Below are 27551 nucleotides of genomic sequence, written 5' to 3' on the forward strand. Positions count from 1 at the left end.
AAAGACCAAGCAAATTTTTCTTAAACCTCAGAATTTTATGAGAAAAATTATGTTAATAGCTCTCATTTACTTTTAGGCAAGCACCTTAACTGCTGAGTTCTCTCTCCAGCCCTGCATCTACTTTTATAGCCCACAATATTTATGATAACTGCCTTATAAAAACTTCCAATAACTTTTCTTTAAACATTTTTGCACTTGTTATATAAAATTCAGGGATCCTTTAAAGGAATTAATCTGATTGACATCACAAGAGTATTCAGAAGTTTCAATGAATATCTCACTATTAGTAAAGTATGAGGGGGGGCTAGAGGAATAGCTTAAGCAGTTAAGGCATTTGCCTACAAAGCCAAAGGACCCAGGTTTGATTCCCCAGGACCCATGTTAGCCAGATGCACAAGGAGGCACACACATCTGGAGGTCATTTGCAGTGGCTAGAGGCCCTGGCATGCCCATTCTCTCTCTTTCTGTCAAATAAATAAAAATGGATAAATAGATAAATATTTAAAATATGAGGGCTGTGGGCTAGAGGGATAAGTTAGCAGTTGGAGCACTTGTCTGTGAAAGCCTAAGGACCCAGGTATGATTCCCTAGTACCCAGGTAAGCCAGAAGCACAAGGTGGAGCACGCATCTGGAGTTCATTTGCAGTGGCTGGAGGCCCTGGCGCACCTCTTCTCTTTCTCTCTCTCTATCTGCCTCTTTCTCTCTCTGTCATTCTCAAATAAATAAATAAATGAACAAAAAAAAAGAGAAAAGCCATAAATCTCTACAAAAACATGTCCTAATGGTTAGTTTCTCTCATTTTAATAAACATTTTGTTATCATCAGCCATGTATCATTTCTAAGCATTTATAATATTTATTTACAATAGCATTATTCCATTCAATATTTACAACAACCATAGGAAACAGACATGGTACTATACTAATCCAATGTATTACTGGTAAACTGAGTGAATGACTTCTCTGAAATCAACTATTAAAGGACACCAATGGGTCTAAAAGAACCCAAAATCCTGAGTCTAGGGCAATGTTACTATTTGTGCCCCAACTCATAAATCCACCCACTAATACCCTAACTCCCAATATGACAGAATTTGGAGACAGAACTGCTAAGGAACTAAGGCTAAATACAGTGCTAAGAGTGAGGTCCTTACATGACAGGTATTCATATGCTTAGAACAAGAGTTATCAGAGGGCTCCTTCCCCTCCATGATGACACACTGAGAAAAGTGCCTGTCTGCAAGACAAGAAGAGTGCTCTTCAGAAACCCAACATAATCAATGACATTTTGGTTATGGCACTTAGAGCAAACTAACACAGTGACTGTTAAAAAAAAATAGCGGGGGGGGGGGTGGAATCTAGATGTGGTGGTGTATGCCTTTAATCCCAGTACTTGGGAAGCCAAGGTAAGAGGACTGCTGTGAATTCAAGGCCAGCTTGAGAGTATATACTGATTTTCAGATCCGTCTAGAGTAAAGTGAGACCCTACCTCCAAAAAAAAAAAGTATATATTTTTCCAACTAGTTAGATAAAAACTCTTAAAAACTGCTTTAAATTTTTCAGCTCTAATACAATTCACAATCTCCAGGCATTTGAGGGAGGTTCATCTATATATTAAAAATACACATTACAGTACTACAGAGATGGTTTAGTGGTTAAGGGGCTTGCCTACAATGCCTAATGACAGGCGTTCAACCCTCCAGTACCCATATTAGGACAGATGCACAAAGTTGCACATACATATGGAGTTTGTTTGCAGCAGCTGGGTCCCTGGCAGAATCCAATCTCTCTCTGCTTGAAAATAAATATTTATTTTTAAGATTTATTTATTTTTATTTACTTATTATTAGAGACAGAGAGTCAGAGAGCAAGAATGGGCACGCCAAGGCCTCTGCCACTGCAAATGAACTCTAGATGCATACACCACCATATGCATCTGGCTTACATGGAACCTGGAGAATTGAACTTGGGTCCTTAGGCTTTGTAGGTCTGCGCCTTAACTGCTAAGCCATCTCTCCAGCAGCATGCATGCATGCGCGCGCGCGCACACACACACACACACACACACACACACACATATATTTTAAATACACATTACAACCAGGTGTGGTGGCACACACCTTTAATCCCAGAACTCAGGAGGCAGAGGTAGGAGGATCACCATGAGTCAAGGCCACCTGGAGACTACATAGTGAATTCCACATCAGCCTGAGCTAGAGTGAAATCCTACCTCAAAAAAACAAAACAAACAAACAAACAAAAAAAGTAGGAGAAACTCTTCATATTGGCATAGGCAATGACTTTCTGAATATATCCCCAATGGCTCAGGAAATAAAACCACTAATCAACCACTGGGACCTCATGAAGTTACAAAGCTTTTGTACAGCAAAGGACATTATGAATAGAGCAAAGAGACAACTTGCAGAAGAGAAAAAATCTTTGCCAGCTATTCATATGACAGAGGATTATAATATCCAGAATATACAAAAAACTCAAAAACAAAACAATAAGAAATCAAACAATCCAATTAAAAAATGAGCTATGGAACTAAATACCTCCCAAAAGAAGAAATACAGATGGCATATAAATATCTAAAAAAGTGTTCTACATCCTTAGCCATCAGGGAAATGCAAATTAAAACTACTTTGAGGTTCCATCTCACTCCTTTCAGAATGGCTATCATCAAGAAAACAAATGACGACATATGTTGGTGAGGATGTGGAAAAGGGATTCCTTCTAAACCATTGATGGGAATGTAGTCTGGCACAGCCATTGTGGAAATCTGCTTCTTGAGACAACTAAAAATAGATTTACAATATGATCCAGCTATAGCACTCCCAGGCATATATATCCCAAGGACTCTTCTCACTATGTTGGAGATACTTGGACAATGTTTATTGCCACTCTATTCACAATAGCTAGGAAATGGAACCAATTTAGATGCCCTTCAACAGATGAATGGGTAATAAAGATGTGGTACACTTACACAATGGAATTTTGTTCAGCAATAAAGAAAAATGAAATTTGCAGGGAAATGGATGGATCTAGAAAGGAGTATACGAAGTGAGGTAATCAAGGCCCAGAAAGCCAAACAGTGCATGTTATCTCTCATATGTGGATCCTAGCTACAAATGTGTACACTTGTGTGTGAGACAAAACCAAAAATCGGTAGCAGAGGCCTACAAGCTGGAAAAAAAAAAAAAAGGCTGGAAGGGAAGGAGGAAAGAAAAGGACTTAAAGGGATGGTATTGTATATAGGTAAGTAGAAGAACAGATTACAGGGAGTGGAATGACCTAAGCAAGGACAAGGGAAGAGACTGTGTAAAAGAAGGGTGGGAAAGGGTTGTTCAAAATTCAAGATATTCTGAATAAGACATATGAAAACCTACTTTTTTGGATAATGGCACATCCAGAAGCCATAGATTGCTACTAGAAGATCATCAGTGGCATGATGGGATACCTTCCAGTAAGTTGTTGGCCAGGAAGGTTCCTGTTGCCTCCAAAACATTACAGGGTATTACCAAGGCCCTTGATTTCTCACAAGAAACAGATGATAAGACCCTATTGCTGAAGACTTCACATGCCTGGGTGGTAAGGTCACTGAGAAATCAAGCTGGTGCTGAGCAGAAAGCCTTCTCCCTGTAGCCCAGCCAACTGAAAGCTGGAAAAAGCTGCACTGCATACAGCCCTATGGGAGACAGAAGTCATCAGCGGTGAAAATAATGGACACTAGAAGCCTCACGTTTGGCCAGACAGGCCAAATGACTTCACTGGTGCAATAGTGGCATGTCTGCTCTGGGGCAAACCTACTGCTCTCTAATTGGACTGAAGGTCTGCTCTATGGGAGGGAATGCATGTCTGGTACTGAAAACCTAATCAAAAGCCTGTGGCCAGGGAGGTCATGAGCCTTAGGGGTTTATAAAACCTACTCTTGTCTGGTTAAATACATATATCATGTTCACCAAACTTCCCAGTAAGCACTACACTTAATGTTCATATTCATATATTAATGCTACTCTCACTTTTGATTAAAGAAGCTTCTCTTTTCAGATGGCAGTGACCACTGGGATGACCTGAAAGGCAACACAGTACAAAGAAGTGACAGAGAAGTGTCCAGCAGTGAAACATCTCTATCACACCCTCCAAGGCTCAGGGTCCCTTGTGATAGAGGTGATGGAAAGAATGTAAGAGCCAAAAGCCAGGCATGGCAGTGCATGCCTTTAATCCCAGCACCCGGGAGGCAGATGTAGGAGGATCGCCGTGAGTTCGAGGCCACCCTGAGACTACATAGTGAATTCCAGGTCACCCTGGGCTAGAGTGAGACTCTACCTCGAAAAATTGAAATAAAATAAAATAAATAAAAAGAATGTGAAAGCCAAAGGAAGTGTACAACTCTTTACAATGCAAATGTCCAGACAGAAATTGGCCTCGATACCCATAGCATCACAGTGCCTAGCAACACCTTCACAAGACTCTCATAAAGAGAAAAAGACAATGACATCAAAATAAAAGAGAGTCTAACGGAGAGAGGGAGGGGATATGCTGGTGAGTGGAGCTGTGAAGGGGAAGTGGGGGAGAGGAGGGAATTATAATGGCTTAATGTCTATAAGTATAGAAGTTGTCAATAATAAAATCATACATTAAAAACATAAATACACAAAAATGGAAGAAAAAAATACATATAGTGGGGCATGGTGGTGCAAGCCTTTAATCTCAGTACTTGGAAGGCAGAAGTAGGTAGATCACTGTGAGTTTAAGGCCACTCTGAGACTACCTAGTGAATTCCAGGTCAGCCTGGGCTAGAGCAAGACCCTACCTTGAAAAACAAAAACAAAACAAAAAATCCAAAATACAAATATATATGTATGAAAATTATCAACAAAAAGTTAAAATAAATAAATAAAGACACATTACACTAGTAATGGCTCATGTCAGAATCTCAGCACTTGAGAATAAGACAGGAGAACTGTCATGAGCTCAAGGCCAGTTTGGGATATACAGTGAGTTCAAGGACAGAGAGGCTGTCTCAAAAAAAAAAAAAAAATTAAGAAAATAAAAATTAAATGCAGGGTTGGGGAAATGGCTCATTGGTTAAAGGCACTTGCTTGCAAAGCTGCTGGCCTGGGTTTTATTCCCCAGTACCCATGTAGAGCCAGATACACAAAGTGGTACATGCATCTGAAGTTCATTTGCAATCACAAGAAGCCATGGAGCACCCATACTCTCTCTTCCTTTCTGTTAACAAATAAATAAATATTTGGAGTGTGTGTGTGTGTGTGTGTGTGTGTGTGCGCGCGCGCACGCGCGCGCAATTACTAACAAGTAGAAACTCCATGTTTACAGAGAAGTGGTAAAGGAAATCATTAGTTTTACACTCTTAAAAAATGTAAGAAAGCAATAACAATGTACACTATAATAATTATACTAGGCTAAAAACATGAGAATACAAGTAGATACCTTTCTATTTAAAATGACCTGTTGATATTGACCTAAGTGAGGAAAAGTTACTACTGCTAGAATCTGCCAAAATAATCCTGGTTTCAGATTAATTTCCCACCAAAAAGACAAAGTAAAAATGAAGCATTTAGCTGCTGCTCTGACAATACAAAATTTACTCTGACACAAGTACAGTATGCAGCTGAAACAAGTTCAGTATCTGCAATGGTTGAATGGTTCAGAGGAAGCTGCATGACTGTTTCTAATCCAGCAGCACTGAAAACTAGGTGGGGTTACACACCTAAGATCTGAATTTAAAAATAAAACTTACTTAAGACACCTGTGTGATTGTTACTAGACTCCTTCATGTCTACATAAGTTGCTGCCCCTAAAAGGAAGGTAACCAATGTGGGCAGCATCAATCACAAAGGAATAAATTACAACTTAAAACCAGGCACTAGTTAATGAACTTACCAATTTTTTTTTTATTTTGTTTTGTTTTCAGTTTGTTTGCTTGTTTGCTTGCTTGCTTGTTTATCTATCTATCTATCTATCTATCTATCTATCTATCTATCTATCTATCTATCATCTATCTATTTATTTGACAGAGAAAGAGGGGGGAGAGAGAGAGGATGAGTGTGCCAGGACCTCTAGCCACTACACACCAACTCCAGATGCGTGTGTCCCCTTGTGCATCTGGCTAATGTGAGTCCTGGGGAATCGAATCAGGGTCCTTTGGCTTTGCAGGCCAATGCCTAATTGCTAAGTCATCCTCAAGCCCTGTTATATTTTTGTTTGTTTTGTTTTGTTTTTAAATACGGTCTCATGCTAGCCCAGGCTCATCTGGAACTTACTATGTGGTCCCAGACTAGCCTCAAACTCATGGAGATCCCCCTACCTCTGTCTCCCAAGTGCTGGCTTAAAGGTTTATACAGTCACTACTCCTAAGTTCACATTTTAAAGTGTGTTAAAACTGTCACTCTTGGGGGACTTCCGGTTAAGATGGCGGCGTAGGTACCACGCCAAAGCAGCCTAGGGGGGAAAAAGACCAAAAAAAACTCAGCAAAATACACACTTTTACTAAAAAGTGAGGTGTATAGGAAATTGAAGCGGCAGCGGAGAAGTAGAAGAGTTATAGAGCATCCAGAGCCTGCACAGGCGGGAAAAGCGGCTCCGGCAGCTCGGCCAACCGCCGCGGCCGTGGCGCAGCAGAAAGCCGCCAGACTCGGCTCGAGCCGCAGGAAAAGCCAGGTGCGGGATATTCCCCTCACACCGCGCTCTCCACAACTCGGGAAACGTGAGGGGAGAGCGGCAGCGAGCAATGGAGGAGCAGACCGTGAGGTAGAAGAACGCTTGGAACAGCGAGAGAACCAGAGCAGCTGCGGCTCCCTCCCCTCCCCCACCGCCTGAACCCAGCTCCAGCGAACAGAGCAGCGGGCCGGGACCCGGCCACGCCAACTTGGGCTGACAACGGGACCCAAGCAGGAGCAGAGTTCGGCAGCAACATCAGCGGCTCCAGCACCGGTACCAGCGGCCCCAGCAGCAGCACACCCAGGAGCAGCAGCAGCGGCAGATCCCGCAGCAGCAGCTTCAGGGGGAGCAGCGGCAGTGGACACAGCAGCAGCAGCTTCAGCAGCAGTGGTGGCTCCAGCAGTGGCAGCTACAGCAGCAGCAGAGGCAGCAGCAGCGGCTCAGTTTGCCCCATAGGAAAAGCAAGTGCCCAGCTCCAGAAATCAGAACAGCAGCCCGACGACCCAGGCAGCAACTTGACTGAGACCAAAATCACCCAAGGTAACTAGGATTGCACCAGGGAAGGGTCTCACTTGGTCACAAGCTGACTTGGATCCCTCAACAGACCAGAAATCTAAACCTCTTTCTTGATAGAGGATCTGGTCATTATAATAACTACTCTTGCATACATACTCGGGGCTGTTTTTGATTGAATGTGTACAGTGTTTAGTTAAATTTTAGAATCTACCTGTATTTTATTCCACTCAGCCTGCTTGAATACTCCTATAGCAGGGAAACTCAACCCCTAAGAACATCTTTGTAGATACTCTCAGAGTCTTAAGAGCCACACCTAATACCTTAAGGTCCTACCCTGAAAATATATTACATCAAATCAATTGATACAGCTAAGAATACACAGCTAGCTAGAAAATCCAAGCATTAACTTAATCCAAGATGCAAAAATATATACATTATAACACAAGAAACACTAAAAAGCAAGACGATATAAATCCACCTAAAAGTATTAATGCATCAGAAATGTCCTCCAGTGAGAAAGAGTTAGAGGAAATGCCTGAGAAAGAGTTCAAAAGAGTAATTATAAATATGTTCAAAGAGGTCAAAGAACACATGAAAACAATCAAAGAAGAAATCAAAGAGGAAATCAAAGGAATCAAAGAAGAGGCAGGACACCAATTTAATGAAATAAAGAAGGCAATACAAGACATAAATAGGGAAATAGAAATAATAAAGAAAAACCAGTCAGAATTACTAGCAATGAAGAACACAGTTAATGAAATAAAAAACTCTGTAGAAAATCTCACCAGTAGGATGGATGAGGGAGAGGACAGAATATCTAAGCTAGAAGACCAGGTGGTAGACCTAATGCAGTCCAACAAAGAGAAAGACAAACTTATAGAAAAGTATGAGTGGGAACTTCAAGATATTCGGGACACTATGAAAAGATCTAATATAAGAATTCAGGGCATAGTAGAAGGAGAAGAACTCCACTCCAGAGGCATAGTAGGCATCTTCAACAAAATCATAGAGGAAAATTTCCCCCAAATTGGGAAAGAGGTGCCAATACAGATACAGGAAGCCTTTAGAACCCCAGCCAGACAAAACCCAGAAAGAACCTCTCCTCGACATATTATAATCAAACTTCCAAACACACACACCAAAGAAAAAATATTGAAAGCAGTTAGAGAGAAAAATCAAGTTACCTACAAAAGCAAGCCCATAAGGATTACAGCAGATTATTCAACACAAACTTTTAAAGCCAGAAGGGCTTGGAGTGATATATTCCAAGTTCTGAAAGATAACAACTGTCAACCAAGGTTACTTTATCCTGCAAAGTTATCCATTCAAATAGATGGAGAAATAAAGACATTCCATGACAAAAGCAGGTTAAAGGAGTATTTGAAGACAAAACCAGCTCTACAGAAAATACTTGATAGAATCCTCCATGCTGAACAAAAGGAAAAGCACACATATAAGGAACCTAGAAAAAACAAGCGATACTCAAATACCAGTTAACAGAAGAGAGCACAGGTAGAACCAGAAACACACACACAAAAAAAAATGGCAAACATAAATACACGCCTTTCAATAATATCTCTTAATATCAACGGCCTCAATGCCCCAACGAAAAGACATAGATTTGCAGACTGGGTTAAAAAGCAGGATCCTACAATTTGTTGTCTCCAAGAAACTCACCTTTCTACAAAGGATAGACATTATCTTAGGGTGAAAGGTTGGAAGACGGTGTTTCAAGCAAATGGGCCTAGAAAACAAGCAGGGGTTGCTATCCTAATATCAGACAGGGTAGACTTTAGTCCAACGTTAGTCAAGAAAGATAAGGAAGGTCACTTTATATTGATTAAGGGCACACTCCAACAGGAGGACATTACAATCCTAAACATATATGCACCTAACATGGGGGCTCCCAAATTCGTCAAACAAACACTATTAGAACTAAGGTCACAGATAACACCAAACACAGTGGTGGTGGGTGACTTTAACACCCCACTCTCATCAATTGACAGGTCATCCAGGGAAAGAATAAACAGAGAGGCATCTGGACTAAATAAGGTCATAGAAGGAATGGATCTAACAGATCTATACAGGACATTTCATCCAAAGGCTGCAGAATATACATTCTTTTCAGCAGCACATGGAACATTCTCTAAAATAGACCATATATTAGGACACAAAGCAAATCTTAACAAATTCAGGAAAATTGAAATAATTCCTTGCATTCTATCTGACCACAATGGAATTAAACTACAAATCAGTAGCAAGAAAGGCTATAGAGCATACACAAAATCATGGAAACTAAACAATACACTACTAAATGATGAGTGGGTCAATGAAGAAATCATAAAGGAAATCAAAAAATTTATAGAGTCAAATGATAATGAGAACACAACATACCAAAATCTCTGGGACACAATGAAGGCAGTTCTAAGAGGTAAATTTATAGCCGTAAGTGCCTATATTAAGAAATTAGAAAGGTCGCAAGTAAACGACCTAATGCTTCGCCTTAAAGCCTTGGAAAAAGAAGAACAAGGCAAACCAAAAATCAGTAAACGGGAAGAAATAATAAAGATTAGGGCAGAAATTAATGAAATAGAAACAAAAAGAACAATCCAAAGAATTAATGAAACAAAGAGTTGGTTCTTTGAAAGGATAAACAAGATTGATAAACCCTTAGCAAATCTGACCAAAAGAAAGAGAGAAGAGACACAAATTAATAAAATCAGAGATGAACAAGGTAACATCACAACAGATTCCAGAGAAATTCAAAAAATCATAGGGACATACTATAAAAGCATATACTCCACAAAGTATGAAAATCTGAAAGAAATGGATGATTTCCTTGATCTATATGACCTACCTAAATTAAATCAAAATGAGATTAATCACTTAAATAGACCTATAACAAACATGGAGATCCGAACAGTTATCAATAATCTCCCAACTAAAAAAAGCCCAGGCCCGGATGGATTCACTGCTGAATTTTACCAGACTTTTAAGAAAGAGCTAACACCATTGCTTCTTAAGCTTGTCCAGGAAATAGAAAAAGAAGGAATTCTACCAAACTCCTTCTATGAGGCCAGCATCACCCTGATACCAAAACCAGGCAAAGATAGAACAAAAAAAGAACACTACAGACCAATCTCCCTCATGAACATAGATGCAAAAATTCTCAACAAAATATTGGCAAACAGAATACAAGAGTATATCAAAAAGATCATTCACCCTGACCAAGTAGGCTTTATCCCAGAGATGCAGGGATGGTTCAACATACACAAATCTATAAATGTAATACATTACATAAACGGGTTGAAGGACAAAAATCACATGATCATCTCATTAGATGCAGAGAAAGCATTTGACAAAATCCAACATCCCTTCATGATAAAAGTCCTACACAGACTGGGAATAGAAGGAACATATCTCAATATAATAAAGGCTATTTATGACAAGCCTACAGCCAACATATTACTAAATGGGGAAAAACTGGAAGCTTTTCCACTAAAATCAGGAACAAGACAAGGGTGTCCACTGTCCCCACTTCTATTTAATATAGTTTTGGAAGTCTTAGCCATAGCAATAAGGCAAGAGACACACATAAAAGGGATACAAATTGGAAAGGAAGAAATCAAGTTATCATTATTTGAAGATGACATGATTCTATACATAAAGGACCCTAAAGACTCTACTAGCAAGCTGTTAGAGCTGATCAAAACCTACAGCAATGTAGCAGGATACAAAATAAATACACAGAAATCAGTAGCCTTCATATATGCTAACAACAAACACACAGAGGATGAAATCAGAGAATCACTCCCATTCACAATTGCATCAAAAAAAAAAAAAATACCTTGGAATAAACCTAACCAAGGAAGTAAAGAATCTCTACCATGAGAACTTTAAAACACTCAAGCGAGAAATTGCAGAAGACACTAGAAAGTGGAGAAACATCCCTTGTTCCTGGATTGGAAGAATCAATATCGTGAAAATGGCAATCTTACCTAAAGCAATCTACACATTTAATGCAATCCCTATCAAAATTCCAAAGGCTTTCTTCATGGAAATAGAAAAAACAATCCAAAAATTCATTTGGAATCACAAAAAAACCTCGAATATCTAAAATAATATTGAGCAACAAAAAAGAGGCTGGTGGTATCACCATACCTGATTTTAACCTATACTACAGAGCCATAGTAACAAAAACAGCATGGTACTGGCACAAAAACAGACATGTAGATCAGTGGAACAGAATAGAGGACCCAGATGTAAGCCCAAGTAGCTATAGCCACCTGATATTCGATAAAAATGCCAAATATGCTCATTGGAGAAGAGGCAGCCTCTTCAGCAAATGGTGTTTTGAAAACTGGATATATATCTGCAGAAGGATGAAAATAGATTCTTCTCTCTCGCCATGCACAAGAATTAAGTCCAAATGGATTAAAGACCTTAACATCAGACCGGAAACTTTGAAACTGCTAGAGGAAAAAGTATGGGAAACCCTTCAACATACTGGTCTTGGCAAAGACTTTCTGAATACAACCCCAATTGCTCAGGCAATAAAACCACAGATTAACCACTGGGACCTCATGAAATTACAAAGATTTTGCACCACAAAGGACACAGTGAAAAAAGCAAAGAGGCAACCTACAGAATGGGAAAAAATCTTTGCCAGCTGTATATCTGATAGAGGATTAATATCTAGGATATACAAAGAACTCAAAAAGTTAAATAATAAGGAATCAAACAAGCCAATCAAAAAATGGGCTATGGAGCTAAATAGAGAGTTCTCAAAGGAAGAAATACGAATGGCATATAAGCATCTAAAAAAATGTTCTATGTCACTAGTCATCAGGGAAATGCAGATTAAAACTACATTGAGATTCCATCTCACTCCTGTCAGATTGGCCACCATCATGAAAACAAATGATCATAAATGTTGGCGGGGATGTGGAAAAAAAGGAACCCTTCTGCGCTGCTGGTGGGAATGCAATCTGGTCCAGCCATTGTGGAAAACAGTGTGGAGGTTCCTAAAACAGCTAGAGATTGATCTACCATATGACCCAGCTATAGCACTCCTAGGCATATATCCAAAGGACTCATCTCATTTCCTTAGATGTACATGCTCAACCATGTTTATTGCTGCTCAATTTATAATAGCTGGGAAATGGAACCAGCCTAGATGTCCCTCAACAGATGAGTGGATATTGAAGATGTGGCACATTTATACAATGGAGTTCTACTCAGCGGTAAAGAAAAATGAAGTTATGAAATTTGCAGAAAAATGGATGGATCTGGAAAGTATTATACTAAATGAGGTAACCCAGGCCCAGAAAGCCAAGCGCCACATGTTCTCTCTCATATGTGGATCCTAGCTACAGATGATTGGGCTTCTGCGTGAGAATGAAAATACTTAGTAGCAGAGGCCAGTAAGTTGAAAAGGAGACATAAAGGGTGGAGAAAGGAAGGGAGGAGGATACTTAATAGGTTGATATTGTATATATGTAATTACAATGATTGTAATGGGGAGGTAATATGATGGAGAATGGAATTTCAAATGGGAAAGTGTGGGGGTAGGGAGGGAGGGAATTACCATGGGATATATTTTATAATCATGGAAAATGTTAATAAAAATTAAAAAAAAAAAAAAGGGAGCTATGCATGATAGTATACACCTTTAATCTTAACACTTGGGAGGCAGAGATAAGAGAAGTGTCCCAAGTTCTAGGCCAGCCTGAGACGACCTAGTGAATTCCAGATTAGCCTGGGCTAGAGATAGACCCTACCTCAAAAAAAAAAAAAAAAAAAGTAGGAGTTGGAGAGATGGTTTAGTGGTTAAAGGCACTTGTTTGCAAAGCCTAATGGCCCAGGTTTGATTCTCCAGTACCTACATAATGCCAGATGCACAAAGTGGTATATGCACCTAGTTCATTTGCAGTGGTAGAAGGCCCTGGTGTGCCCGTCCTCATGCTTTCTCTGTGTGTCTCTCTCAAATAAGTGGGTAATATTTTTGTTCCTTTTTAGAGATAGGGTCTTACTCTAGCTAAAGCTGATTTAGAATTCGCTATGTAGTCTCAGGGCGGCATCAAACTCACGGTTGTGACAAGGGCCTAAGCTGGAAAAGGACAGAAGTGACTCCATATTGGGAACATATATGAGGAAGTTCAGTTTAGCTGGGACCTTTGGATATGGTCTCACCTGCACTTGTACTTTATGCTTGGCTTGCTTTGACATAATAATGGCACCACAAGACAAGATGTTTTTAAATGTTTAGCTTCTGTATTAACTGCTGCTTGCTTGTGGTTGCAGGAGAGGGAAAATACAGGGAGAGAAGATTCTGGAAAAGTTTCTGTTTTTTTCTAAACTCAACTGAAAGTAACTCTTGATTGTGATTATGATTACTGAACTGTGAAAGTAAGATGTACAATCTTATGGATTTCTCCTAAAACAAGGAGCCCTGAAGGGCAGCCTGGTACTGCATTCAAGCTCCCAAGTCCTGGATGTGGTCGCTGGCTGGCTAATAAAGATTCCTTTCCTACTAAAAAAAAAAAAACAACAAAAAAAACTGTCACTCTTAGCCAGGCTTGGTGACGCATGCCTTTAATCCCAGCATTCAGGAGGCAGAGGTAGGAGGATCGCTGTGAGTTCGAGGCTACCCTGAGACCACATAGTGAGTTCCAGGTCAGCCTGAGCTACAGTGAGATCCTACCCTGAAGGGGAAAAAAAAAAAAAAACTGTCACTCTTGGACCAGAAAGATGACCTAGCAGTTAAGGCACTTGTGGGAAAAGCCTAAGGACCTAGGTTTGACTCCCCAGAATCCACTTAAGCCAAATGCACATGGTGATGCATGCGTCTAGAGTTCGCTGGCAGTGGCTAAAGGCTTTGGCATGCCCATTCCCTCTCTTACACACTCTCTAATAAACAAATAAAAATAAAATATTTTTTAAAATTTGTCACAGTTATTTAAGTAGTAACCATCCTTTCTCCCCCCCCCCCCGCCCCCCACTAAGAAAATAATATACAGTACTACTATTTTCAACAGAAGTTTTATCCCACCTGGTGCTATTAACTGGTGAATACTTGATGTCCGGGTGACAGCTGTGCTTCTTGACTCCAGACTTGGACTTTCGCCTTTCTTATTATTTTCTGGAGAAGGATCTCGTTGGCTGATTTTGGAACTGGTCACTGTTGTTTTGTTATGGCAAATTGTCAATGACTGAGTTTGACTAGTGCTTTTTGGTGGCCCATTCTGGGAGCTAGACAATACACCCAACTTCTGGCTGCGCAATGTTAAATTCTGAACCTAAAAACCATATAACAGAAAATAAAGATGAAAACACATTATCTTTAACTGATACTGCTACCATTATAACACTATGACAACACATTAATATTATACTCTTAACATATAGAGCTCCAAGCACCTGAAACAACTGAATAATCCTCATGGAAAGGAGAATTATAGGCTGGAGAGATGGCTTAGCAGTTAAGGCACCTGCCTGCGAAGGCTAAGGACCCAGGTTTGATTCCCCAGGACGCATGTAAGATGGACAAAGTGGCACAGGTGTCTGGAGTTCACTGGCACTGGTTGAAAGCCCTGGTACACACATTATCTCTCTCTGACTCTTTCTCAGATAAACAAAAAATAATAAAATTTTTAAAAAACAAGTAGAATTATCATTGTAAGTTGTGACATCTTAAATATTATGTGACAAGTTTTAAAGAGATCAAAGGGGCAGGGACAGGACATGGTCAAGAAACAGGAAATAGAAGTGAGTGGAGAAGAAGGGAGAGGCAGAAGGAAGGTGAAGTAAAAGAAAACTAAATGAGGGCTGGAGACGTGGTTTAGTAGTTAAGACACTTGCCTGCAAAGCCGAAGGACCCAGGTTCAGTTCCCCAGGACCCACATAAGCCAGATGCACAAGGTGGCACATGCATCTGGAGTGCTTTTTACTCCATGCAGTTTAATTTAAAAACATTAAAAATTTTCTGAGATACTCTCTTATATCTGACTTTGAAATATGTAGTACATAGCTATTACAAAGGAGGGGCACTTAGTATTATTTATGGTTCTTAAACTAACACTAAAACTTGTTCATATTTACTCTAAAACTCTCAACAAGTTTATGATGGAAGCACATTAAAACTCTCCCAGGGGCTAGAGATGGCTCAGCAATTAAGGTACTTGCCTGAAAAACCTAACAACCTGAGTTCAATTTCCCAGTACCCATGTAAAGCCAGAAGTACAAAATGGCACATGTAACTGGAGATCGTCTGCAGTGGCTGAAGGCTCTGGTGTGCCAAATCTCTTTCGCTCACTCTCATTCTCTGTTTGCAAATATATATATAAGCCAGGTATGATGGCGCACACCTTTAATCCCAGCACTTGGGAGGCAAAGCTAGGAGGATAGTCATGAGTTCAAGGCCATTCTGAGACTACATAGTGAATTCCAGGTCAGCCTGAGCTACAGTGAAACCCTACCTTGGGAAACCAAAAATAAATAAATAAAAATTAATTTAAAAAAAATTTTTAAAAAGAGGACTGGAGAGATGGCTCAGCAGTTAAAGGCACTTGCCTGCAAAGCCGAATGGTCTGAGTCTGATTCTCCAGAGCCAACGTAAAGCCAGATGCAAGATGCACAAAGTGGTATAAGCAGCATGGTGCTCTTTGCAGCAAAAGGAACTGATGTGGTCATCCTCTCTCTTTATTTTTCCTCCATCCCTCAACCCCCCTCAAAACAAATATCACCAGGCATGGTGACGCACACCTCTAATCCCATCACTTGGGAAGCAGAGGAAGGAGGAGCACTGTGAGTTCAGGGCCAGCCTGAGAGTGCATAGTAAATTCCAGGTCAGCCTGGGCTAGAGTGAGACCCCACCTCAAAAAAACAAAAATAAATAAATAATTTTTTTTAATCTAACCGTGGGCTGGAGGGATGGCTTAGTAGTTAAGGCATTTGCCTGCAAAGCCAAAGGACCCAAAATTATAAATATATAATTACATATAATATTAATTATTTAATTATAATTTCAAAATTATAATTATGAAAGTTGTCAATAAAAAATGCATTTCTTGGGGAAAAGAATGAAAGAACCTATGGCAGACATATAATCCCACTACTTGGGAAGCTGAGACAGGAAGACTGCTTCAAGTCTGGGGCCAGCCTGAGCTACATAGCAAGTAGCAGGTCAGCTAAGGCTACACAGCATCATCTTGTCTCAAAAAAAGAAAACAGCCGGGCATGGTGGCACACACCTTTCATCCCAGCACTCAGGAGGCAGAGGTAGGAGGATCACCATGAGTTCAAAGTCACCCTGAGACTACATAGTGAATTCCAGGTCAGCCTGAGCTAGAGTTGAGACCCTACCACCAAAACCAAAACTGAATAAAAAAAGAACAAAAACATACAAGAGCTGGACATGGTGGCACATACCACTGGGGAGGCAGATGCAGGAGGATCTCTGTGAGTTTGAGGCTAGCCTGAGACTACATAATGAATTCTAGGTCAACCTGGGCTACACTGAGACCCTACCTTGAGATGCTGGGACCATGAGACGGCTGCTAAGAAAAGCTGTTGGCCCCACTGAAGTTTTCCAGGACTCTGAGTAGCCTAGCTGGAGGGGTGGAATTGGAATGCCAGAGACTTGTTGCTGGTTAGAATTATTGGACTTGGAGATTTGTCACTGGCTAGAGTTGATGGACTTGGAGCTAAAGAGTTTGATATTTGCCCTGGTTGTTTTAAATCTTGTATTGGTTGAATATTTCTTTGCTATGTCCAATACCATCTTTTGTAGTGTGAATGTTTATTCTATGCCATTATGGTTTTTTTTTTAAGGTTATTTTTTGGTATTATGGCTTAGTTAAAAGATCTTGGACTATGGGAATGTATGAACATCATTGGGATTGATAAAAACTATGGGGACTTTTAAAGTTGAACTGAATACATGGCATTTAAAATCAAAGAAAAAAAGAAGAAAAATCAAAAATAGTTAAAAAGGAAAAAAAATTTAAGATAACCCAATATATATCAATTTCTTTTCCATGAGATCTAAATATTTATTATGAGTAACAAAATAACATCATATGAATAGTCTACTGTTAAATTGTTTCAGTTTACTCTAAGTAACTTTTTACTGAGTTTACTGAGCATAATTTACAATAAAATGGCACATTTCCCTGAATTTTGACAGCACATACAAACCATGTAACCAAAACCCTAGACAACACACAGAACATTTCCATCAACCTAAGTGTGCTCATGCCCGGCCCTCTTCTCTCTACCTCTACCTCAGACTGTTAATCAGATTTTTTTTCAGAACAAAACAGTTTGCCTTTTCTAGAGTTTTGTATAAAGAGAATTACAGAGAATATGATGTACTCTCTTTGGACTTTTTAAAAAATATCTTTTTTTTTTTTTTTTTTTTTGGTTTTTCAAGGCAAGGTCTCCCTCTAGTTCAGGCTGACCTGGACTTAACTATGTAGTCTCAGGGTGGCCTCGAACTCATGGTGATCCTCCTACCTCTGCCTCCCAAGTGCTGGGATTAAAGGTGTGCGCCACCACGCCCGGCTTAAAAAATATCTTATTTTTTATTTATTTATGTGACAGAGAAAGAGGGAGAGAGAGAGAATGGGTGCACCAGGGCCTCCAGCCACTCCAGCCACAGACGAACTCCAGGTGCATGTGCCCCTTGTGCATCTGGCTAACGTGGATCCTGGGGAATCAAACCCGGGTCCTTTGGCTTTGCAGGCAAATGCCTTAACCACTAAACCATCCATCCAAGCCCTGGAACTAACTTCTTTTGGTAACCACAGCACTTCTTTTTCTTTTGTTTTGTTTTGTTTTGTTTTGTTTTTCAAGGTAGGGTCTCCCTCTAGCCCAGGCTGACCTGTAATTCACTATGTAGTCTCAGGCTGTCCTCGAACTCACAGTGATCCTCCTACATGTGGCTCCCAAGTGGTGGGATTAAAGGTGTGAGGCACCACGCCTGGCAAAACTTAAATTTTTAAAAACTATTTTTATGTATTTGAAAGCAGAGAGAGAGAGAGAAAGAAAAACAGAGAATGGGCACACTTGGGCCTCTAGCCACCACAAAAGAACTCCAGATGCATGAGCTACGTTGTGTACCTGGCTTCACATGGGTACTGGGGACGCAAACTTGGGTCATTAGATTTTGCAAGCAAGCACCTTAACTGTTGAGTAATCTCTCTTACATAGAACATTTTTTTCTTTTCTATGTATGTACTGTATATATGCATGAGTGTATATGTGCATGTGTGTGGAGGCCAAAGGGTGACAATGGGTGACTAACTCAATCGCTCGCCTCTTCATTTTACTGAGGTGGGTCTCTCTCACCTGAGCCCAGAGCTCACCCACTTGGCTAGTCTAGCTAGCCAGCTTGCCCTGCAGGTTTCCCTATCTGCTTCCTGCAGGCTGGGATTATAGTTGGCTTCCACATAAACCTAAATTCCAAGGGTAACTGGGATTTGAACTCCAGACCTCAGATTTGCTGGCAAGTGCTTTACTGACTGAGCCATCTCCCTACTCCCTGAACATAGTGCTTTTCAGACACATTAGCAGTTTGTTCCTTTTAATTCTCAAAAGCAGTCCACTGTATGAATACACCAAAACTGGTTTACCCACTGAGCATTTAAAGAGTATTTTGCAGCCGGGCATGATGGAGCATATCTTTAATCCCACCCAGCACTTAGGAGGCAGAGGTAGGAGGATGGCTATGAGGTCAAGGCCACCATGAGACTACATAATGAATTCTAGGTCAGCCTGGGCTAGAAAGCAAGACCCCACCTAAAAAAAAAAAAAAAAAAAAAAAAAAAAAAGTTCACCAGTGAATCTATCTGAGCCTGGACAGTTTTTAATTGGGAGATATTTTTTAAATAACTGCTTGGACCACTGTACTTGTTATAAGTTTATTTTAATAGTTTATCTCATCTTGATTTAATTTTGATAAGTCATATAAATCTAGGAAATTGTTTCTTTTAGATTTTCAAACTCAGAGGAGCATATGTTCTTAAAGTATGTCCTTATGATTTTCTGAATTTCTTTGATATCTGTTGTGATGGCTTTTTCATTTCTAATTTTATTAATTTGTGTCTCTTCTCACTTTCTACTGGTCAGATTTGTTAAGGGTTTATCAATCTCGTTTATCCTTTCAAAGAACCAATGCTTTGTTTCATTGATTCTTTGGATTGTTTTTTTGGTTTCTATTTCATTAATTTCTGCCCTAATCTTTATTATTTCTTCCCATCTACCAATTTTTAGTTTACCTTGTTCTTGTTTTTCCAAGGTCTTAAGGTGAAGCATGAAGTTGTTTACTTGTTACCTTCCTAATTTCTTTTCCTTAGGTAAAGTCTTACTCTAGCCCAGACTGACCTGGAAGTCACAATTCACTCTATTCTCAGGGTGGTCTTGAACTCACAGTGATCCTCCTACCTCAGCCTCTCAAGTGATGGGATCAAGCCTAATTTTATTTTTATTTTATTATTATTATCATTATTATTGTTTTTTAGAGGTAGAGTCTCACTCTAGCTCAGGCTGACCTGGAATTCACTATGAAGTCTCAGGTGGCCTCGAACTTGTGGCAATCTTCCTACCTCTGCCTCCTGAGTGCTGGGATTAAAGGCGTGCATCACCACATGCGGCTTCTAATTTCTTAAGACATCTTTATTTTTATTTATTTGTTTATTAGAGACATAGGCAGAGGGAGAGAGAGATAAACAGTGAGGGAGAATGTGTGCACCAGGGCCTCTAATCACTGCAAATGAACGCCAGATGCATGTGCTTAGTGGTTAAGGCATTTGTCTGCAAAGCCAAAGGACCCAGATTCAATTCCCCAGGGCCCACGTAAGCCAGATACACAAGGTGGCGCATGTGTCTCGAGTTCGTTTACAGTAGCTGAAGACCCTAGCATACCCATTCTCTCCCCCCCCCTCTATTTGCCTTTTTCTCTCAAATAAAATAAACTAAATAAATATTTCGGGGCTGGAGGGATGGCTTAGTGGTTAAGGTACTTGCTTGGAAAGCCAAAGGACCCAGGTTCGATTGCCCAGGACCCACATAAGCCAGATGCACAAGATGGTGCATACATCTGGAGTTTGTGTGCAGCAGCTACAGGCCTTGGCACCCATTCTCTATCCCCCCATTCTGTCAAGAAAACAAAATGTATTAAAAAAAAAGATTTGCTTTTTGTCCTAATACATGGTCTCTTTTAGAGAATTCCCATGTGTTGCTGTTTAAAAAAAAAAAAAACAGGTGTGATATTGCACACCTTTAGTCCTAGTATTCAGGAGGCTGAGGTAGGTGGATCTCTGTGAGTTCAAGGCCAGCTTGGAGCTACAGAGTGAGTTCTAGGTCAGCCTGGGCAACACTGGGACCATACCTCAAAAAAAAAAAAAAAAAAGTTGGTTGTTTCTAGTTCAAGGCTATGAAGAACTGAGCTACTACAAACATTTCTTTACATGACTTTATGAAGATGAATTCTATCACCTCCTTTAGAATAAACACCTAGGAGCAGAACTGCTAGATGACAGATTAAGTGTGTATTTAAAGTCATAAGAATATACCAAGTTAGGGCTGGAGAGATGGCTTAGTGGTTAAGGCATTTGCCTGCAAAACCAAAGGACTGCGGTTCAATTCCACAGGACCCATGTAAGCCAGATGGACAAGGGGCACATGTATCTGGAGTTCATTTGCAGTAGCTGGAGGCCTTAACACACCCACTCTCCTTCTCTCTCTCTCTCTCTCTCTTTCTCTTAAATAAACATATTTTTTTAAAAAAGAATATACCAAACTATAGCATTTTTATACTCTTGTCAACAATGCCTAAGTGTCTGACTGCCACATGTCCTCACTAAAATAAAGTCCTTTTCTTTTCTTGTGACAGATATATATATTGTAAACATTTCTCCCCTCAGCCTGTGGCTTCCCTATTCATTTCTGGTTTTTGTAGCACTGTAAATTGAACCAGAGTCTTAAGCATACTAGGCAAGCATTTCTACCACTGAGCTGTATACACCCAGCCTCACTTGTATAATGATAGTCTTTTTTTTTTTTCAAAGTAGGGTTTTGCTGTAGCCCAGGCAACCTGGAATTTACTATGTAGTCTCACGCTAGCCTCGAACTCAGTGATTCTCCTACCTCTGCCTCCCAAATGCTGGGATTAAAAACATGTGCCATTTAAAAAAAAAAAAAGCAATAGTCTTTAAAATGATTTTCTGGAAGGCTGGAGAGATGGCTTAGTGGTTAAAAGGCATTTGCTTGCAAAGCCTTAAGACCCAGATTCAGTTCCCCAGTGTCTAGGAAAATCCAGATGCACAAAATGGCACATGCATCTAGAGTCCATTTGCAGTGGCAGAAGGCCCTGGCATGCCCTTTCTGTGTGTGTGCCTCTCTCTCTCTCAAATAAGTAAATAAAATATTAAAAAAAAAAAAAAAAGAATAAAAGCCAGGCATGGTGGCACACAACTTCAATCCCAGCACTTAGGGAGCAGAGGTGTAAGATGTGTTCAAGGGCACCCTGACAATACATACTGAATTCCAGGTCAACCTGGGCTTGAGCAAGACCCTACTTCAAAAAACCAAAAGAGAAAGAAAGAAAGACAGAAAGAAAGAAGAGAGAGAGAGAGAAAGAGAGAGAGAGAGAGAGAGAGAGAGAGAGAGAGAAAGAAAGAAAGAAAGAAAGAAAGAGAAAGAAGGAAAGAAAGAAAGAAAAGAGTAAGCACTTGCTTAGAAAGAGTGCAAGAGTTGGGCTGGAGAGATGGCTTAGTGGTTAAGCGCTTGCCTGTGAAGCTTAAGGATCCTGGTTCGAGGCTCAGTTCCCCAGGTCCTACGTTAGCCAGATGCACAAGGGGGCGCACGCGTCTGGAGTTCGTTTGCAGAGGCTGGAAGCCCTGGCGCGCCCATTCTCTCTCTCTCCCTCGTCTTTCTCTCTGTGTCTGTTGCTCTCAAATAAATAAATAAATAATTTAAAAAAAAAAAAAGAGTGCAAGAGTGCTAGCCCTGGTTCAATTCCCCAGTACCAACATAAAGCCAGATGCACAAAGTAGTGCACATATATGGAGTTCATTCGTTCACAGAGGCAGGAGGTCCTGGCATGCCCACATTTTTGCTCTTTCTCTCTTAAATAAACAAATAATGCTTTTAAAAAGAATAATTTTCAGGCCAGGCAAGGTGGCGCATGCCTTTAACCCCAGCACTCAGGAGATAGCGGTAGGAGGATTGCCTTGAGTTCAAGGCCACCCTGAGACTACATAGAGAATTCCAGGTCAGCCTAAACTAGAGAGAAACCTTACCTCAAAAAAACAAAATAATGGGCTGGAGAGATAGCTTAGCAGTTAAGCGCTTGCCTGTGAAGCCTAAGGACCTGGTTCGAGGCTCGGTTCCCCAGGTCCCACCTTAGCCAGATGCACAAGGGGGTGCACGTGTCTGGAGTTCGTTTGCAGAGGCTGGAAGCCCCGGCGCGCCCATTCTCTCTCTCTTCCTCTATCTGTCTTTCTCTCTGTGTCTGTCGCTCTCAAATAAAAAATAAAATAAAATAAAACAAAATAATAATAAGTAAATAAAGAAAGAATAATTTTCAGTTTTGATAAAGTCCAATTCATCACTATTTTCTTTTAGTTAGTGCTTTTGTACATATCCTAAGAAAGCCTTGCCTACTCTTGTGTTTTCTTCTAGAAGAGTTTGAATTTTTTACCATTAGGTCTATGTTTTAGTTTCAGTTTCTTTTATTAATGTTATAAGAAGTAAAGATTCCTTTTTTTCCCATATAATAAATAAAGTAATATTCTACTTGAATTTTTGTATCATTGTTTTTTGCTCTTCCAGGTTGGTCTTACTCTAGCCCAAGCTGACCTGGAATGGACCATGTAGTCTCAGGCTGTCCTGGAACTCACAAAGATCCTCCTACCTCTGCCCCCAGAGTGCTGGAATTAAAGGTGTGTGCCACCATGCCCAGCTTAATTTTTTAATTTTAGAGTTCATCCAATTTAAATTCATTTTTTAATTTTTTATTTATTATTATTGACAACTTCCATAATTATAGACAATAAACAATGATAATTCACTCCCCCCTCCACAACTCCACTTTCCCCAACCCCTCATTAAACTTTTTTTTTCTTCTTCCCCCGAGATAGGGTTTCGTTCTAGCCCAGGGTGACCTGGAATTCACTATGTCGTCCCAGGCTGGCCTTGAACTCATAGCGATCCTCCTACCTCTACCTCCCAACTGCTAGGATTAAAGGGGTAAGCCACCACTCCTGGTTTGATTTTTAAAATTAAAAAATCTACCATCTGCTAGAGAAATGACTTAGTGATTAAGGCTCTAGCCTGCAAAGCCTAAGCACCCAGGTTCAATTTCCCAGAACCCATGTAAGCCAGATGCACATGATGGCACATGCTTCTGGGGTTTGTTTGTAGTAGCTAGAGGCAGGCCCTGGCATACCCATATTCATTCTCTCTTTCTCTCTCATAAACAAATTTTTAAAAAATTTAATCTATTATTTACCTTGATTCATCTATTAAATAACTACTTACAAAGTAATCTACTGAAAAAAAAAATAGTCTATTGCCAGGTGTGGTGGTGCATATCTTCAATCCCAGCACTTGGGAGGCAGAGATAGGAGGATCTCTGTGAGTTCAAGGCCACCCTGAAATGACACAGTGAACTCCTGGACAGCCTGAGCTAGAGAGAGACCCTACCTCGAAAAGAACACATCTGGCTGGGCGTGGAGACACAAACCTTTAATCCCAACACCCAGGAAGGATAGGAGGATCACCATGAGTTCAAGGCTACTCTGAGATTACATAGTAAATTCCAGGTCAGCCTGAGTTGGAGTAAGACCCTACCTTGAAAAACCAAAAAGAAAGAAAAGGATGCATCTCACACATAAAATAAATCTGCAGGGCTGGAGAGATGGCTTAGCAGTTGAGCACTTGCCTGTAAAGCCTAAGGACCCCTGTTCAAGGCTCAATTCCTCAAGACCCAAGTAAGCCAAAAGCACAAAAGGGCGCATGCATCTGGAGTTCATTTGCAGTGGCTGGAGGCCCTGGTGCACCCATTCTCTCTCTATCTGCCTCTTTCTCTGTCTATCGCTCTCAAATAAATAAATAAAAATAAACTAAAGAATTAAAAAATTAATCTGCAATAAAACTAAATAAATGGGGCTAGAAAGATGGCTCAGTAGTTAAGGAGCTTGCTTGCAAAGCATGATGGCCTGAGTTCGATTCCCCAGTACCCATGTAAAAGCCAGATGCACAGGTAACACATGAATCTGGAGAGCCCTTGTACACCCATTCTCTCTCTTCCTTTTTTTTTTTTTTTTTGATGTTTTAGTGTTTCTTACTTTAGCTCAGGCTAACCTGGAATTCACTATGTAGTCTCAGAGTGGCCTCAAACTCACAGCAACCCTCCTACCTCTGCCTCCCAAGTGCTGGGATTAAAGGCATAGGCCACCACATCTGGTTTTCCCTCTTTCTTCTCTCCACCTCTCTCCTTGCAAATAAAAAAAGAAAAATATTAAAAATGATAAATAGATACACCTCACATAAATGAATCTGTAATAAAATTAAATAATAAATGTATATCACACAAAAAATATATTCTCTATACAGTAAAGCTAAAACAACAATGTCATTAATGAAATTCTCATTAACCTAAATATATGCTCAATTTTATTAAACTTATTATACTTTGTATTATACAAAAATATTCATGATGTTTTCTTTGTATTTTATGAATTTCAATCTGAAAAGCATGACACAGACCCTGGAACTGTAGCAGCTGAAACACAAATGCAGTGCTCATCTTTAACCCAGAAGTCCAGACCTCAAGTACCACACTGAGGCCAGACAAGCTCACCTGAGTAGCTGCAGACTGACAGGAAGATGACGATGACGACGAGACAACAGGAATGTCAGACTGTACAGCAGCCACAGTGGTAGCGGGTGTGAAAATCAGCTGTACAGACAGAAAAACCAAAAAAATACCCTAAGACAAAAGAACATGTCCCACACACAATGTATAGCAGGCAGGAGAGACTGAAATTTGTGACAGAAGGACAATGCAGGTTCAGACTATCGCCTAAACTACAAGTTTTACATGACTAAGTAGTTTTTGATAAAAAGGAACAACAACAACAAAAAATTAGCCAGGCGTGGTGGTGCACACCTTTAATCCCAGCACTCAGGAGGCAGAGGTAGGAGGATTGCTGTGAGTTCGAGGCCACCCTCAGACTACATAATGAATTCCAGGTCAGCCTGAGCTAGAGTGAGACCCTAACTTGGAAAACCAGAAAAAAAAAAATCAGTTTTGGAACAGTTCATGAGTCTGATAGCAGGAAAATAAATCTCAAATGTGTGTTTTGCTGATATGAAACCCTAAATCAAATTTATCCCAAATAAAAACTATCTCATGGGGTGGAGTGATGGCGTAACAGTTAAGGCCCTTGCCCACAAAGCCAAAGAATCCAGGCTCAATTTCCCAAGACACACGTAAGCCAAATGTACAAGGTAGCACATGCTTCTTGAGTTTGTTTTAGCAGCTGGAGGCCCTGGCATGCCCATTCTCTCTCTCTCTCAAATAACAGAAATAAAAATAATTTGTGTGTGTGTGTGTGTTTTCAAGGTAGGGTCTCACTCTAGCTCAGGCTGACCTGGAACTCACTTTGTAGTCTGAGGCTGGCCTTGAACTCATGACAATCCTCCTACCTCTGCCTCCTAACTGCCGGGATTAAAGGCATAAACCACCATGACCAGCAGCATTTCTAAAGTGAAGACAGAAAACTAGTCACTATTTTAGGATACAAGTTAAATCTTGGTGAGATACATAAAAAGAAGCACCAGATCCCTTTAGATCTCTCTCCCACAAAAACAACTGTGCCATATGCTACGCTACCATGTTTCCCTTGGCTACAAAGACAGGTTGCTCAAGATTTTAAAACAGTCTGTAAAGAAATATTCATACTAAATGTTAAAATAAAGCACAAGATCTTCACACCACAAATTTTTTTTTAAAAAAAAAGGAAAACAAACTATTTCTGCATCACCATCTTTTCAAATTTTTATATATTTTTATATCTGTGCATAATAGTTTTCAAAAAAATATTTTTGAAGTGGGGTCTCACTCTAGCTTAGGCTGACCTGGAATTCACTATGTAGTCTCAGGCTGGCCTCAAACTCACAGTAATCCTCCTACCTCTACCTCCTGAGTGCTGGGATTAAAGGTGTGCACCACCATACCCAGTTAAAAAAATTTTTTTAAGGGCTGGAGAGATGGCTTAGCGGTAAAGCGCTTGCCTGTGAAGCCTAAGGACCCCGGTTCGAGGCTCGGTTCCCCAGGTCCCACGTTAGCCAGATGCACAAGGGGGCGCACGCGTCTGGAGTTCGTTTGCAGAGGCTGGAAGCCCTGGCGCGCCCATTCTCTCTCTATCTGTCTTTCTCTCTGTGTCTGTCTCTCTCAAATAAATAAAAATTTTTAAAAAAAAATAAAAAAATAAAAAAATAAATTTTAAGATACTTTATTTATTTATTTGAGAGAGAAAGAGATAGAGAGTGAGAGAGAAAAAATGGGTGTGCCAGGGCCTCCAGCCACTGCAAATGAACTCCAGAACATGTCGTGTCCCCCCCCCCCTCGGTCCCCTTGGTGCATCTGGCTTATGTGGGCCCGGGAAAATCGAACCAGGATCCTTTGGCTTTGCAGGCAAGCGCCTTAAATGCTAAGCTATATTTCCAGCCCTCAGCTTACAATTTTTAATATTAAACAAGTACCATTAATTCCTAAGGCAATACAATCTATTCAATCTAACTGAATTTAGTAAATGATGACATCAGCTTAAAAGAACGTATTCATACACTACTTTAAAATCATTTTAAGAATTATTCATGAGGCTGGAAAGATAGATTAGCAGTTACAGCATCTGCCTGCAAAGCCAGAGGACACAGGTTTGATTCCTCAGGACCCACATAAGCCAGATACACAAGGTAGCACATGGGTCTGAAGTTCACTTGCATTGGCTGAAGGCCCTGTCATGTCCTTCCCCCACACCACCAAATAAATAAAATAAAAAATAAATTTAGGGCTTGAGAGATGGCTTAGCAGTTAAAGGTGTTTACCTTCAAAGTCAAAGAACCAAGGTTTGATTCCCCAGGACCCACATAAACCAGATACACAAAGTGGTGCACGTGTCTGGAGTTCACTGGCAGTGGCTGAAAGGCCTTGTGCACCCATTCTCTCTACCTCTTTATCTTTCTGAAATAAATAAAATTTTAAAAATAAAATAAAAATAAATGTTAAAAGAATAAAACTAAGAATTATTCAGAAGCCAGGAGTGGTGGCACATGCC

At 40.3% G+C, this 27551-nt stretch overlaps 1 protein-coding gene across 9 annotated transcripts in view; it reads right to left on the reverse strand.

Annotated features, from left to right (window-relative positions):
- Phc3 (polyhomeotic homolog 3) overlaps nucleotides 1-27551 on the reverse strand; it is a 111904-nt gene that overhangs the window by 52764 nt on the left and 31589 nt on the right. For 7 of the 9 annotated variants that reach the window (XM_045130032.1, XM_045130028.1, XM_045130030.1 and 4 more), the window contains exons 6-7: nucleotides 25070-25168; nucleotides 14255-14501 (exon numbers count right to left, since the gene is read on the reverse strand). In XM_045130032.1, the coding sequence (XP_044985967.1) occupies nucleotides 14255-14501; nucleotides 25070-25168 (346 nt within the window). The remainder of the gene's footprint in view (nucleotides 1-14254; nucleotides 14502-25069; nucleotides 25169-27551) is intronic. The other 2 variants (XM_045130034.1, XM_045130033.1) reach the window with 1 other exon arrangement.

This window comes from Jaculus jaculus, chromosome 11 (assembly GCF_020740685.1).
Source record: "Jaculus jaculus isolate mJacJac1 chromosome 11, mJacJac1.mat.Y.cur, whole genome shotgun sequence".
NCBI lineage: Eukaryota > Metazoa > Chordata > Mammalia > Rodentia > Dipodidae > Jaculus > Jaculus jaculus.